Source organism: Rhinoderma darwinii, chromosome 2 (assembly GCF_050947455.1).
Source record: "Rhinoderma darwinii isolate aRhiDar2 chromosome 2, aRhiDar2.hap1, whole genome shotgun sequence".
NCBI classification, from domain to species: Eukaryota; Metazoa; Chordata; class Amphibia; order Anura; family Rhinodermatidae; genus Rhinoderma; species Rhinoderma darwinii.
The window spans coordinates 26,851,733-26,867,744 of record NC_134688.1 but is presented as its reverse complement, the minus strand read 5'-3'; the positions used below and the strand labels follow the sequence as shown (position 1 = coordinate 26,867,744).

General features: G+C 43.1%; 1 protein-coding gene across 2 annotated transcripts in view; it reads right to left on the bottom strand.

The window, feature by feature from the left end:
- Positions 1–16,012, bottom strand: part of PIWIL4 (piwi like RNA-mediated gene silencing 4) — a 174,026-nt gene that overhangs the window by 123,806 nt on the left and 34,208 nt on the right. For both annotated transcript variants that reach the window (XM_075851489.1, XM_075851491.1), the window contains one exon: positions 9,002–9,127. In XM_075851489.1, coding sequence (XP_075707604.1) covers positions 9,002–9,127 — 126 coding nt within the window. The remainder of the gene's footprint in view (positions 1–9,001; positions 9,128–16,012) is intronic.

The following is a 16,012-nucleotide window of genomic DNA, read 5'->3' as shown; positions in this document are numbered from 1 at the left end:
GTATCCTGTGTTCGTGACTAAGTTCTGTATCCTGAAACCTGTGTCTGTGACTATACTGTATCCTGAGTCCAGTGTCCGTGACCAGTCCTGTATCCGTGTCCAATGTCCGTGACCAGTCCTACATTCTAAGTCCAGTGTCCGTGACCTGTCTTGCTTCCAGCGACCCAACACAAGCCTGCTTCCAGTAATCCGGCACCAGCCTGTAATCAAGGTACCATCTACCAGTGACTGTCCCATACCTGTCTGGCCGGCAGCTACTTCTATACGGCAGAGTAGCCCAGTGGGCCCACATCCCCAGTGGACGTTATACCTATTCACACAATGCAATTAAATACCGAGCAGTGTGTATGCGCACTTGTTTTAAAATGTTCCTTTTGCCATGAATTTGTCAAAAATGTTTCCCCACCGACTTCAAAGTAGAAAAACCAGTGCATTGAAAAGTGTGATATCGATGACCGTTATCACGGCCGGTGCCTCCGTGACTCGAATGTTTACCGGCATTTGGATCACAGAGATTTCTGGTTTCTTCCGTTCTGGTGATTATGTAACTCTGCGCATCCTGACCTTTTATTCTTAGGAGGTTTTGAGCATCGCAGTCTCTGCTTGGGTCAGACGTGTAGCCACAAACATGATGTGACGTGCATTTTTGACGAAACGTTACGCTTTGATGCAAAATTGCATAATGGCGTCCATGATTGTAGAGTGCTGGGTAGTATTTTTACAATGTGCCAAGTATCTATCTACAGAAAATATATGGGTTTGGGGTATAATATGATTTCTTAAAAAAATTGTAAATTCAGGTGTTTGTTAAAACCGTAAAACGGCATAGAAAGGATTAATAATCTAATAACATTTCCTACCTTGGCTGGGTCTTCCACCTATACTATGAGGCCTATGTGATAACTGCACATCTTCTTTGGAGCGTTCTGTCAGGTAAATGGGCAGTGATGTAAGGAGCTTCCCCAGGGCCAAAGTCCCCTGGGCAGAGAGTGGACATGGTGTGCTGCGCTCACCCCCAGGCTGTACGTTCCCCCGGTGAAGGACGGAGCTGCAGGGTCAGGTATTCCTCCACTCATCTGTTGCTTGACGGCAGGGGTGGCCGAGGGTATACGCTTGCTGAGTTGTCTGCTTTCCCTCTGTCCTGGGGAAGCTGCTGATGTCACTATTCTTATATGTGACGTCAGGAGCTTTTCCCGAGACTGGTTGTCACCAGGGCAGTGTATCAGAATTCAGAGAGGGAATGCTGTCTGAATCCCAATGAAGGGGCTGCTTTGAAGCCCCCTGTGAATCAAGAAGCTACTGACATAACTGTTCATATATGGGCAGAGACGTTACTGTAGCTTCCTGACTAATACGTTAATTGTATGCCTGTGACGTAAGCCATACAATGGCATACGTCACCGATAAGACTTCCATTTTTATTTTTTTTCGGGATCCCGTAGAATGGAATAGCGTAGTTTACTATAAAAAACATAGTATACCGACGTATGCCAGCCCGACAGAGGCCAAAAGGACACACTTTTGGCCTTTGTTGGGCTAATAAAGCCCTATGGATGCGTTTATCTCATATGTCAGGAGCTTTACTGACGTACACAATAAACGTAGTGAAAAACATGACCTGAAGAATAAATTCTGAGACATACACTAAGCGCCCATTACCTTTTCCACCTTGATTTAGTTCTATGTATATAAATGTGATAGATATATATACACACACACATAATAATTACCGTATTTTTCGGACTATAAGACGCACCCAGGTTTTAGACAACAGAAAATAGAAAAAAAATTCATATTTTACTTCTTTTACAAAGAAAAAACTATTGGTTCAAAAAAATAATTTGTTCAGTTTCACCACATTCTGAAAGCCATAACTTATATTTTGCCATCGTTTGAGCGGTGTGAGGGCTTATTTTTTACGGGTCGAGCTGTAGTTTATTAGCACCATTTTTTTGGCACATACGATTTTTTTATCACTTGTTATTTCATTCTTTTTTGCGCTATGGTCACCAAAAAACAAAGATTCTGGTGTTTCAAATTTTCAAATAATGCTATATTGTAATAGTTTCCAACTTTTACGGACGCAGCGATACCAATTTTTTTATTTTTACATTGTGCTTGGGGAAAAATGGGAAAAGGTTTTTTTTTTCAACTTTTACCATTTTTTTTACATTCCTGAAAATGTATCTAACTTTTTTTTTTTACACATTTTATCAGTTCTCCTAGGGGACTTGCACCAGCCATCATTAGATCACTGGTACAATACACTGCAATAAATGGATGTTACAGAAACAGCGTAACTCGCTGAGCTACGTTGTTTCCATAACTTCCATAGTAGTGAATGGCAGTTACAGATGCAGGGTAGCACGCTACGCTGTTTCCATAACTACTATTCAGTTCTATGGGAGTTACGGAAACTGCGTAGCTCAGCGGGTTACGCTGTTTCCGTAACTCGACCATGTAAGCAGGAAGTGGCAAGAAGACAGCGAAGCCGGGTAAGGTAGAACGGGGTTTAGGGGGCCAGTGGATATGTCATAAATGTCCTTCATGGGAAAACCCCTATTTAACTAGCTAAACGGCCAGGAACAGCGCCATCGCTGTTCCTGGCCGTTAGGAGCAGCGTGTCAGCTGTAAAACACAGCTGACAAATGCAGTATATGGAGCGGGCTCAGCGCGTGAGCCCGCGCCATACATCATACCCTCCCCGCTCCATGTTATGTCGACACATCACGGGTCGGGAAGGGGTTAAGTAAGGAGCGGTCAGGGTCCCTTGACTGCCGACTATAAGACGCAGGGACTTTTTAGCAAGATTTATTCTTGCTAAAAACTGCGTCTTATAGTCCGAAAAATACAGTATATACTCAAATATGAAACTATCACCAGGGAAGTCGTGTAAAACGATAGGCCTTTTATTCGTTGAAACCGACGCACGCCATGAAAGATAACCGAGAACCGCTCCAACAACCAGAGAACTTATTCCCTCCAATTCACTTTTACACCGTCATCCTTTCTATTATTTATTTGTAGAATTGGAGCGGGCATAAAACGCAGCAAAAACCGTTTTCCCTGCCTCCCATTGATGTCAATGCGAGGTCAGAGATGGAAACGCCTGAAGAAAAGGCATGACGCTTCTTTCTCATTAAAATGAATGTGAGGCATCTTCGGACGTTCTTTGGCACGGTTTGCGACGCGGTTTCTGCGTCAAAAAACGCGCCCCAAAACTCTGTGTGAACAGGGCCTAATATTGGAATAATGGTAAACAATTGATTCCCTGTGCCTGTTCTCACTGTCTCTACATGATTTATAAAATGTCTGTTTGTCTCTATGAGATGTTGTAATAAAGTTAAATAAATAAAAAAAACACACACGACAGACAGTGAGAAGAATGTAGGAGCGGCTCCTCTCGGACATGACGATGAGATGCTGCTCCTCAATAATCTATTACTCACCTGTTATATACCTGGATGCCAGGGGTCACATGATGTGGGTCACATGACTGTCCATTCTGTTGTCCTATGGGTGATTTTTTATGGATAAATCTGTGGGCTCTACCATTTTTTTATTTTTAGACAGCGACAACTGCACTGATATAAGAAATGTATGTGAGCAGAATTTTAAATACATGTAAATTTGAAATCTGTAAGATTTCCTATTATATAAATTAATAGAAAAAATAACAAGTGGACAACCCCTTTAACCCGTTAGTGACCGCCAATACGCCTTTTCACGGTGGCCACTAATGGGCCTTATTCTGATACAAACGCCTTTTCACGGCGCTGCATCAGAATAAATAAAAAGGCATTAAATCTCCCTGCTCTCAGAGGTAGCTGAGGGCTGGGGGCATCGCCGTTTAACCCCTCAGATGCGGCGCTCAATAGCGTGCACCGCATCTGAGTGGTTTTGGAGAGAGGGAGGGAGCTCCCTCTCATCCCACCGGCACCCGGCGATAAGATCACCAAGTGTTTGTGTCTCTGATGGCAGCCGGGGGCCTAATAAAGGCCCCCAGGTCTGTCTGTAGTGAATGCCTGCTAGGCTATGCCGGAGGCATGTCCTAGCAGATGCCTGTCCGTTTTAAACGGACAGGCAATAATACACTGCAATACAAAAGTATTGCAGTGTATTATAATAGCGATCGGAGAATCGCATATTAAAGTCCCCTAATGGGACTAGTAAAAAAGTTTTAAAAAAAGTTGAATAAAGTTAATTAAAAAAAAATGTGGAAAAAAATGAAAAACCCACTTTTTCCCCTTACAAAATGCTTTACTATTAAAAAAATAAAATAAAGTAAAAAAGTTACACATATTTGGTATCGCCGCGTCCGTAACGACCCCGACTATAAATCTATTACATTATTTAACCCGCATGGTGAACGCCGTAAAAAATAATATAAAAAACAATGCAATAATGTTTTCTGTAAATCCTGCCTTAAAAAAAATGTGATAAAAAGTGATCAAAAAGTGGCATGACTCCGCAGAGCTGCCTTCTTCAGAGATATTGCATAGAGTACTGAATATTCTACAGCCTGCAAGTACTGGACTTTTCTTCTACATGCCAGAAGTTGATGACATCTCCTGATGTACAGAAATCTGACCCAACTTGGTTAGAGAAATATACTTTCTTAACTTCGTTCCCTAAAAAAATCTCTCTCCAGGATATATAAAGAGCTGATCACTTCCACGTCTGTATCTACCCCGAGCTTTATATTCGCTTGGGAGAAGGAATTGGGTTGCGTCTTTTCTGAGGGGGAGAGATCCAGCATTCTGCGGCACTCGCATGGATTTTCCAGGTGTGTCAGGATGCAGGAAAATTCATATAAAACGCTCACAAGGTGTATAGAACGCCGGAATATTTACATAAGATTCAAGTTTCTCCATCAAATACTTGTTGGAGGTGTGAGAAGGAGGTGGGGAGCAATGCTCATATCTGGGGTCATGTATGAAGGTGCGGGGCTTTTGGAGGGAGGTTGAAGCCTTGATTTCAGAGGTGTGTTCTATTTCAATATCCCTCACAAGGGAACTTGTTCTTACTCTGGTTGGCTCTTCGGGATTTTTCTCCTTCCTCTAGGAATCTCCCTACTTTTAGGCTGGGTTCACACGAGCACATTAACGTCCGTAATGGACGGACGTATTTCGGCCGGAAGTCCCGGACCGAACTCAGTGCAGGGAGCCGGGCTCCTAGCATCATAGTTATGTACGACGCTAGGAGTCCCTGCCTCGCTGCAGGACAACTGTCCCGTACTGTAATCATGTTTTCAGTACGGGACAGTAGTTCCACGGAGAGGCAGGGACTCCTAGCGTCGTACATAACTATGATGCTAGGAGCCCGGCTCCCTGCACTGAGTTCGGTCCGGGACTTCCGGCCGAAATACGTCCGTCCATTACGGACGTTAATGTGGTCGTGTGAACCCAGCCTTATACTCTCCGCAGCTAAATGACTGATTCCTACCAGGTGGAAAGAGACATCCCCCCCTTCACGTGAGCACCTTATGTCCAAACTACACCAGATATGTCGGCTGGGGGAACTGGCGGGTTTGGAAAACAAAAATAGAAGTTCCTTTCTGAAAGTTTGGCAGCCCTGGTTGGACGACAGGGATAAGATTTAGAAGTATAGGTTGATATTTGAAGCCTGTATAGATTAAACCCAAGATATTGAGAGAGAGTGGGATTTATTTCAATGTAGTGACTTTGTTACTCGTGATATAAGAATTTGCCTGAGCTGTGATCACAGTGGTTTATTTGTTCATATAGATGTTCTTGAAATAAGTAGTCATGTATGATTGATATATTGCTGCTACACATTAATAATGACGTCATGGTATGTGAAATGTCATGTTATAATGAGCTGTTCGTGTTCACTGGCAAACAGTGCTAATGTACCCTGCATATTGGATGCCTCTTTCTTATGTCTGATATTGCCTTTTTGTCTACTATAATAAAAAGAGTTTATACAAAAAAAAGTCGCATCTACTCCAAAATGGTACCAATAAAAACTTCAAGTCGCCCCGCAAAAAAAAAAGCCCTCATACAACCGCATCGGCAGAAAAAAAAAAAAAAAAAAGTTACGGCTCTTCAAATACGGAGACACAAAAACAAATAATTTTGAAAAAAAACAACTGTTTTTACTGTGTAAAAGTAGTAAAACATACAAAAACGATACAAATTTGGTATTGTTGCAATCGTAACAACCCGCTGAATAAAGTTATTGTGTTATTTATACCACACGGTAAACGGCGTAGATTTAGGATGCAAAAAAGATGGCCGAAATGTCAGGTTTTTTTCTGCCCCCCCCCCCAAAAAAAGGTTAATAAAACGTAATCAATAAATTATAAGTACCCCAAAATGGTGCTATTAAAAAATACAACTTTTCCCGCAATAAACAAGACCTTATACAGCTATGTCGGCGCAAAAAGAAAAACGTTATAGCTCTTGGAATGCGACGATGGAAAAACTTAAAAAATGGCTTGGTCATTAAGGTGTAAAATAGGCTGGTCATTAAGGGGTTAAGGTCATTTCTTTTTCTCTACAGACCGCACTTTACATGTAAAGACATTGCAGGCAGAACAAAATATTCGGCGGACTGAGATGGAAAATAAATAGTCTTGACAGTGATTATTTCCGATAACCTATAGACGGGCCGGCAGCGCGGCAGAACTATTGGGTAAAGCAGCGGGAGTTCTCGGCTGCATAAAGTACAAACCGCAGGAAGCGAGTGTTTATTGTGCTACTTTATACATTATTACTGAGACCTCTGTTATGCGTCTACCTGAGGAGATATTACACAGAAACCCGAACAAACAAAAAATGTCACGCAGTCCTTCCACTCCGCATGGAACAAGGTGACAGAAAGCGCAGATCTCTATAATTCCAACACTACAGATGATATATCTGCTGAAATGAAACAGAAGGAGATCACATATTTAAATGTGACCTGCTAAATCCTCTCACGCATCAATGAACACTTCTACTCTAGATTCAGATCGTACTGTAGCTTTAAGGCTATGTGGACTACTGTAATTATTTTTTTATTTTATTTCTCCAATGAATCTAAAATAATAAAGTAAGCAACTTTGCAAATACTCTTGTGTAAAAATCTCTTGTGTAATGGCTGAGAACACGCCGCAAAGTCGCAACACTGGGTTTTCTGTTGCAGGATTTGCATCCCCAATGAATTCAATGGGGAAAACCCGCAACGGGAAATCAACAAAAACGCCGTATAAATTGACATGCTGCCGAATTAAATTCCGCACCGCAGGTCAATTTATTAACGTTCACGCTGCGTTGTTTTTTTTCGCAGCGCGGGCATGAGATTCTCTAAATCACATCCACTTTGCTGATACTGTAAATGCTGCGGAATTTCTGCACAGAACTCCGTTACGGATATTCCACGGCGTTTACGCTACGTGGGAACCAGGCCTAAGAATCCAGTATTTGTACAGAGCGATAGCTTAGCCACGCGTGACACTGGCACAATGAAGGAGTTCCAGTGAAAGCCATTTATGGTATGTTCACATGATAAAATGGCTCCTTTTAAAGGTATTCCTACCATAGAAAGTTTTGGCATATTGCTAAAACCTGCTCATTTGTGGGGGTAACAAAAATTCCTCTTGAGGACCCTTTATTGCTTCCAATTTAGCCCTGATGTACACCACCAAATTCAATTAAACAAATGGAAAGGGAAGGGAAAGAAATGGGGAAAAAGACTGATCTATTATATTTAATTATTAAAATTCAGTATTAAAATTGCCGGCTTAGAAAGGTATAATATACCCAAAAGGGATGGAGCGAACGGTCCCTATTAAAGTACACCCCATATAATAGATAAACCCATCCAACCCATATATGATAAGATGGTAGGATAAGTCTTATACAGACTCATTCCACAGGCATTAATTATTACCAGAGGATAATATAGTGGTGTGCCCTGGGGACATAGACATTATCATATTGTTTGCCCCTCTGTGCACTCCACCCTAGTTATCTGACACTGATGCATGCATCGTTTTCCCTTCATCCCCATCCTACCATCTTATCATATATAGGTTGAATGGGTTTATAGCCCCCCTCTCTGCTAGTGCCATACAGCCCCCCTCCCTGTAGGTAAAGCCTTTGGGGCTCCCTCTAGGAGTAGAATCCCCAATCAGAACATTGCCTACGCTATGGCTGGGGATTCCGCTTCAGTAGAAGCCCGCGATTTCACTGTCCATGTATGGACAGTGTTGTCAGGGACCACCCCAGAGCCATAGTCCCGGGCAGAGCCCTACTGGCACTCTGCCTGGGACTCCTGCTCTGCTCATGACATCACTGTCCATATATGAATAGTGATGTCCGGAGCAAACCTGAAGTCCCGGTCAGCGCACTCAGCTCCGGTACTCTGTCTCTGGGGAAGCCCCTGACATCATTGTCCATATATGGACAGTGATGTCGGCAGAAGAGCAGTGTCCCAGGCAGAGCGCTAGTAAAGGCTCTGCTCCGGTACTCCAGGTGCTCCGGTACTCCAGGTCTGGGCAAGACTCCGGCCGGGGATTCCACTCCTGGAGGGGCCATGATGGCAGCGTCAGCACCAGGCGGCCGAGTGGGCCCCCCAAGGGAAGTGGGCCGTGGCACTTGCCCGGATTCGCCAGGTGCTGACCCCAGCCCATGTCCAACCTCTAGGATGCTCACCAATCTGGACTACCTCTGCACCCTTCAGCTTTTCTCCTGCACAGTCGTGCTGCTGGGCACCTGTTGTGCAGGGAATAGCAAAACAGACCATTTAAGTTGTGGAGTTAGTGAGCAGGTGGCTGGGAGCGTCGCTGTGCAGGAATACACTGTGAAAAAGTCTTGGCTGAACGGATGCTGCGACCCCTTCATTCTAAGAATAGGTGGTGGTCCCAACAGTCTGACCCCCACCTAACAGCGATTTGCCCTTACTTACTATGGTAGGAAAACCCCCTTAAATACGCTTTTTTAAAATCCAGAGATAATGTTTACTGCACCTTTATGCAGTTTGAGTGAGTGGATACCTGTTTTAAGATCCTTAACATGAGCCATGGACTGTCTGGTAGCGATTCCCAAATCTTGAATGTAACGTCCAAGTCGACGTCCCCTCTCTGCAAGTACATGGCGGCCTTCTCCAGCTGACACCTTACCTAAAACAATGGACAAGAAGGAGTATGAAGGAGATTATTATCTGGGATTCGCTTATCTACATGGAATAATATTCTCATACATTATACCTTTAACCCCTTAATAACCAATTGCCTGAATACCAGCCTAAATGCACTTCTATACAAGCTCCGTCAGACTCAGTGTACGGAGATTAACTTCCCTAGAATCAAGACATACGGAGGGAGGTACAGCAGAAGCGTCATACACCTCTATGGAAGCTATAAGCATTCATATATAAATTCCTTGGATCAATTGGATCTGATAGGTGCTAGATTATCAAATAATCTGGATTATAAAATGGTAATAAAAAAGCATATAATAGTCAATCGCAAGGGAAGTGAACCTTCAGGAAGATGGACTAATATGAAATGGTCACACAAAATCTAATGCTAGAATTTTGTTCTTTAATCAGATAAAATGTCTAATTTGTTATACTCAGCCTGGCTCAGGCCCCAACTGCCGTCACATCATGGAGCGGGGAGGGGATGATGTTTGGAGCGGAGTACAATACACTGCAATACATGGATGTGTTACGGAAACTCATTGTCACTGTCCATATATGGACAATGATGTCGGTAGCAGTACTGGAGTCCCCAAGCAGAGCATCAGCTGATGCTCTGCTCGGGAACAGTAAACCCCTGAATTGACCAAATATGGTCGTCGGGAGCTGTGCTGGAGTCCCGAACAAAGCGCTAGCTGATGCTCTGCTCGGGACCCAAGCAATAGGCAATGTGATAGCCCTCAGTCACGTGGGCCCGTGTCAGAGCGTCATCATTATTAGAAAAGCTCCAGCACTTCCCGAATAATTCATGAGGTTTGAACTACACCCTTTAGTTCAGAATTTTTAATTAAAGTATATTAGTAAGTTACTAAGTTTCACATAAATATATTATTGCAATGCAATTTTTGGTCCACGGATAACCCCTTTAACATGCAAAAGGGCCTGGTCATTAAGTGGTTAACCATGAAATCCCTCTAGCCCAAAAAACCCCACAAACTCCCCTATACGTCAAGCAGAGGCGCAAAGATATTTGCACGTGCTGAGGTTCTTCATTCCTCTGCTCGGCAATTTACCTGAAATAAAGGAAAAACAATCGGAGATAGGACCGCTATCTAATTTGTTTCTATCCATTCTGAGTTCATCCCCAGACTAGTAACAGGACACACAATACGTGTGAACTGTCTGGAGAGAGATTTCGCTCGGAAAACATAAACAAGAGGACGGTCTTAAAAAATGAACCTGCAGAGCTGAAGAACATTTCCACCTCCCGTACGTGAACTGTAGCATCACTCAGGGCAATATTAATCAGTGAAGAGCATATTATACCTATGGCAAGCCCCCGGCCCATTCCTTGACAGCGCTTATTTATGGCCGCTGGAGTCTTCCTTAAAAAAAAGAAAAGCCTTCTAGATGAGGAAAAAATATGACCCAGGGAGAAGCTGCTATAAAGAGATGAATGGTTGTATTAAAGCCTAGACAAGTCTTTTGAAATAAATACAATAATATGGGAACGGGAGCCGCAATTTCCCTTTCCAGAGACTTTGATTTTCCTTGGGCACTTGAAGAAGAATGATATATAAAAGTAGTAAAAAATGAGCCTCAATACAAACTATACAACAAGTAGATAATGAGCTAATACTAAACCAATTATCGGCCTAGAAAACATCGTCAAATAAAATCACAATGCACAACACTTAGGCCTCATGCACACGACCTTGTGCGCCGTCTGAGTCCCGTCAGTGATACGAGGAATGATAGGACATGTTCTATCTCTCCTCGGATCGAAGACTAGAACCATTTTCCACGGACCCTTGTCACTGCTCTTACAGTAAAGAATCCCTTCTATGAAGACGGTGAAACCTTCTTTCCTCTAGTCGTAGAGAATGCCCCCTTGTAAGGGTAAGTTCACACGCAAACTCAAAAACGTCTGAAAATACGGCGCTTTTTTCAAGGGAAAACAGCTCCTGATTTTCAGACGTTTTTTAAGCCACCTCGCGATTTTTTCGTAGCGTTTTTTAACGGCCGTTTTTGGAGCGGTTTCCTATAGTCAATGAAAAACGGCTCAAAAAACGTCCCACGAAGTGACCTGCACTTCTTTTTCGCGGGCGTTTTTTTACGCGGCCGTTTTTCAAAACGGCCGCGTAAAAAAACGGCCTGTCGGGACAGAACGCCGTTTTTACTATTGAAATCAATAGGCAGATGTTTGGAGGCGTTCTGCTTCCGATTTTCCGGGCGTTTACGGCCCCGAAAAACGGCCTAAAATAGTCACAGTCCTGGGTATAAATAGATCATTAGACATCTCTGTATTGATCTTTTATATATATTTATACAGAGTTATTAGGCCACCCCTCCGCTGTATTTTTCTATACTAAATAACCTTCATTTTTATAATCTTTCTGGGTACTGTAGTCCAGCCATTCCCTTTATTACTGATGCTGAACCTCTGTATGCCATATCAAGGTGGGATTCTCCGCTTAAAGCATTGCTTTTAAAAGGCAGTAAAGTAAGACATGAAGTGCCTACAGGTCCGTACTAAGGCATTGCCGTGTGTATGAGCCCTTACATGTAGTAGTGGTCCCAGAAGTGTCACAGCTGTATGATCAACATCGCATACAAACCCCAGGACAGTTTTCAGGACCCTCTCACTCGAGTGTTCAGCTTACGAAACTTTGACAGGTGAGGCCCATGTGAAAAAGACAGATGATCGGGACTTTCTAAAAAAATACTGCTTTAAGGCGTTGTCCGATTTCGGCGAATGAATGTTATTTTTTGTATAATTAAAACTTATACAATTTTCCAATATACTTTCTGTATTAATAACTTACAGCTTGTTGTTATTCAGTAGGGAGATTAATTGTTGACTTCCATTGGCTAGAATTCTGTCCATGATCATGTGATGGACACACAGGTGCACGGCTCGTTACAGTTACAGTATGTGTATCAGAGCTGTGTCTTCTAACGATCCCAGCACCTGTGTGTCCATCACAAGACCATGGACAGGATTTTATCCACGTAAACAATGAATGTTACTACTGAATAAAAGTAAACAGGTATCTTGAAAACCGTGAGGAATTAATACAGAAAGTTTATTTTATTTGTATAATTTTATAACTTTTAATTATATAAAAAAAATTAACTAAAACTAGACAACCCCTATAAATGAACATAAACGACAATTTTCTGACAACATAGTTCCCGCAAAAGGCTGGACACCATGAAGTATCTTAGAAAATTTAGGAGAGAAGAGAGGGAGATGATCACAATGTCCATAACAACGACATGCGCCCACGTCAGTCACAGCCACAGTGTGCCCACAACAGTTCCAGCCTTAGTACCCCATAACACTATCCATAAAGTACCACGTGACAGCCTCAGTGTGCATATATCAACAATGGCCATAATCACCAGATAACAGTGCCCCCCTAACAAGAGCCACAGTAGATCCACGACAGTGCTCCGATAACAACTGAGTGTCTTCATTATAACAACCACAGTTCTGTCAACCAATAATACCAACCAATGTACCTAAAAAACAACTACAGGCTCCTGGTGGTGTGGGGGGATTGTCAGGGGCATCTCCCATTATTTTGGTGATCTTTAGGATATCCCTGGTGATAGGACAGGGTTATAATTAGCCTGGGACCTCTATGACCCAGGGACCACCACCACATTCAGCCATGGGCACTGCCGGTGTCATGCAATCACTGATATTCGGGCATCGTATGAGTGGGCATTGGATTGACGAAGCACAGAACGGTGAAACTACTGACAATGTAAAAGTTTGCCACCCTGCAGATATTTTATTTCCATTTCCATCTATGATGTAGTAAGATATAGTGTCACTCTGAAGGTAAAATCAATTTCATTCTCAAACCTTCTTCGAGATAATAAACATCATCTATATTTATGTGGTATTTTCCTCGTTGTGAGATTCTAAGATGAGAGTTACGGTATATTTTCTGGCTCGTATTTTTTTTTGTTGGGGACGGCGCCAGGTTTAGAATTTTAATCCTCTCCAGTCATTATTCCCAGAGTATTTCAGAAGTGAAGCAAGAATGGAAACGCTCAGGGACCAATCCTTATGTCATGTGGTAGCGGCGCACGGTGTCAATCCTTTAGGGTTTGCTCTCGTATTTGTGGGAAAGCCTGCGATTCATAGTCTAAGGATTAGCGTCTCCATACTTCAGGATCATCGTTGATAGCATTGCTTGGTAAAGGTTTAATAGGGAGTGAGCTTATAAATAGCATGGCCACCAAAACGGCCACCCCCAACATGTACCCATGAGCAAATCCGCCAAGATTTCAGACCGAAAAACTGGTATGACAACCCAGGGGAAGGAGGAGTCTCAACTACTTCCAAAAAGCTTTATACAATGCACCTTGTACACATTACTATTGGGTTATTTGTACTGTAGATGAGGAACGTTGGATGGTCATCGTGTACAAAAAGCAGTAGAATGAGGGCATATGTACGTTATACGGGGGGTATCCCCATATCGGATATGAGCAAGCGACTAAAAGTGTCTCTCGCTCTGGCAGAGCCTACATTTCCCTGCAGCGGCCTATCTATCAGTTGTGAAAGGGATTGAATTCATGAGACAACCACTTCAGTTCGCTTTTATAGCGAAAGTTGTGAGGTAGGCATCGTGGAGTGGCGCGGTGGTAACAAATTTGGTACGGTTGAAAACATATTTTATCATGAGGACAAAGGTATAAGACCCTCTCATTCCTGAATAATGAAAGAGTGGAGCACTAGTGATCTTTTATCATCATAGTAACCAGCTTTAAACCCTTTCCGACATTTTTATTTACATATACGGGAGGATGTAAGAAGCGGGCTTAAGGGCTCGATAGTTGTCATGTCTGTCTGGGGGCCTAATGAAGGCCCTCAGGTCTGCCATCTTGGTGCTCCTATTAAGCCATGCCAGAAGTAGGACTTATTATAAACCGGTAAAAATCACACTACATTGCGATACATAAGTATTGCAGTGTATTGTACCAGAGAGCTAATGATCACACGTTCAAGTCCCCTAGTGGGACTAAAAAAAAAAATAGTAAAAGGGGTTGTCCACAGGATAGGTCATCAGTATATGATTGGTGGGGGTTCCGGACCCGCACCAATCGGCTGCTTCCAGGAACGGGGATGTCCATGCCGGAAGCAGATGGCTCCGGTCCAAAATAGCGGTGAGCTGCAGTACTGCAGCTCTGCTCCTATTTAAGTGAATAGGAGCAGAGTTGCTGTTCTGCAGCACGGACGCTATCCAGTGTATGGAGTCAACTGCTTCCGGCTCTGAAAACTGAATACGGTGCAAAACATCCGTCGCCGGGACAGCTGATTTGTGCAAAAACTTATGGCTTTTGGAAAGCGGGAGAGAAAAAAAATTTAAATAAAAAAAGGCTTTGGCGGGAAGGGGTGATGGGGGTGGCAGAAATTTCCCTTCGGCTTTCATTGTGTTGGGATATTTGATATGACTAACATGCGTTAAATTCAAGTTAAAGTAAATGGTGTTGGGCTGCGCTTACATTTGCGTTGGAGTCACTGTCGTAAATTCTGTCAGATTTAATGGTAGGAATAACCCCGCATGCAGCATTATTTTTCCCGTTGCAAATGACACATATCAAGATGGGATCCCAACAGACTTTCTTGTAAGTCAATGGGGTCCTTCTGGCGCTCTTGGCCCTCATGAAACGACGGATCCGACAGAGCGTTGTAGCTTCTGTAATAAACGGAAGTCACGGCGCAGAGGTGAGCAGAACCTTACACCGTGTTCCAAATTATTATGCACATTGGATAAAGTGTCATAAACATTTAATTATTAGTTTTTCAATTAAACTCATGGATGGTATTGTGTCTTAGGGCTCTTTGGATCATTGTAATCAATCTCAGACACAATCTTCAAGAAAACTTAAGCGTGATCATCGTACTGTGAAAAGATTTGTGGCTGATTCAGAGCACAGACGGGTTCGTTCAGATAAAGGCATAATGAGGAAGGTTTCTGCCAGACAAATTAATAGGATTAGGAGAGCAGCTGCTAAAATGCCATTGCAAAGCAGCAAACAGGTATTTGAAGCCGCTGGTGCCTCTGGAGTCCCGCGAAACTCAAGGTGTAGGATCCTCCAGAGGTTTGCAAGTGTGCATAAAGCTATTATTCGGCCACCCCTAAACAATGCTCACAAGTAGAAACGGTTGCAGTGGGCTCAGAAATACATGAAGACTAATTTTCAAACCGTGTTGTTTACTGATGAGTGCCGTGCAACCCTGGATGGTCCAGATGGATGGAGTAGTGGATGGTTGGTGAATGGCCACCATGTCCCAACAAGGCTGCGACGTCAGCAAGGAGGTGGCGGAGTCATGTTTTGGGCTGGAATCATGGGGAGAGAGCTGGTAGGCCCCTTTAGGGTCCCTGACGGTGTGAAAATGACCTCTGCAAAGTACGTAGAGTTTATGACTGACCATTTTCTTCCGTGGTACAAAAAGAAGAACCGTGCCTTCCGTAGCAAAATTATCTTCATGCATGACAATGCACCATCTCATGCTACAAAGAATACCTCTGTGTCATTGGCTGCTATGGGCATAAAAGGAGAGAAACTCATGGTGTGGCCCCCATGTTCCCCTGACCTCAACCCTATTGTGAACCTTTGGAGCATCCTCAAGCAAAATATCTATGAGGGTGGGAGGCAGTTCGCATCAAAACAGAAGCTCTGGGAGGCTATTCTGACATCCTGCAAAGATATTCAAGCAGAAACTGTCCAAATACTCACAAATTCAATGGATACAAGAATTGTGAAGGTGATATCAAAGAAGGGGTCCTATGTTAACATGTAACTTGGCCTGTTAAGTTTTTTTTGGATTGAAAGAGCTTTT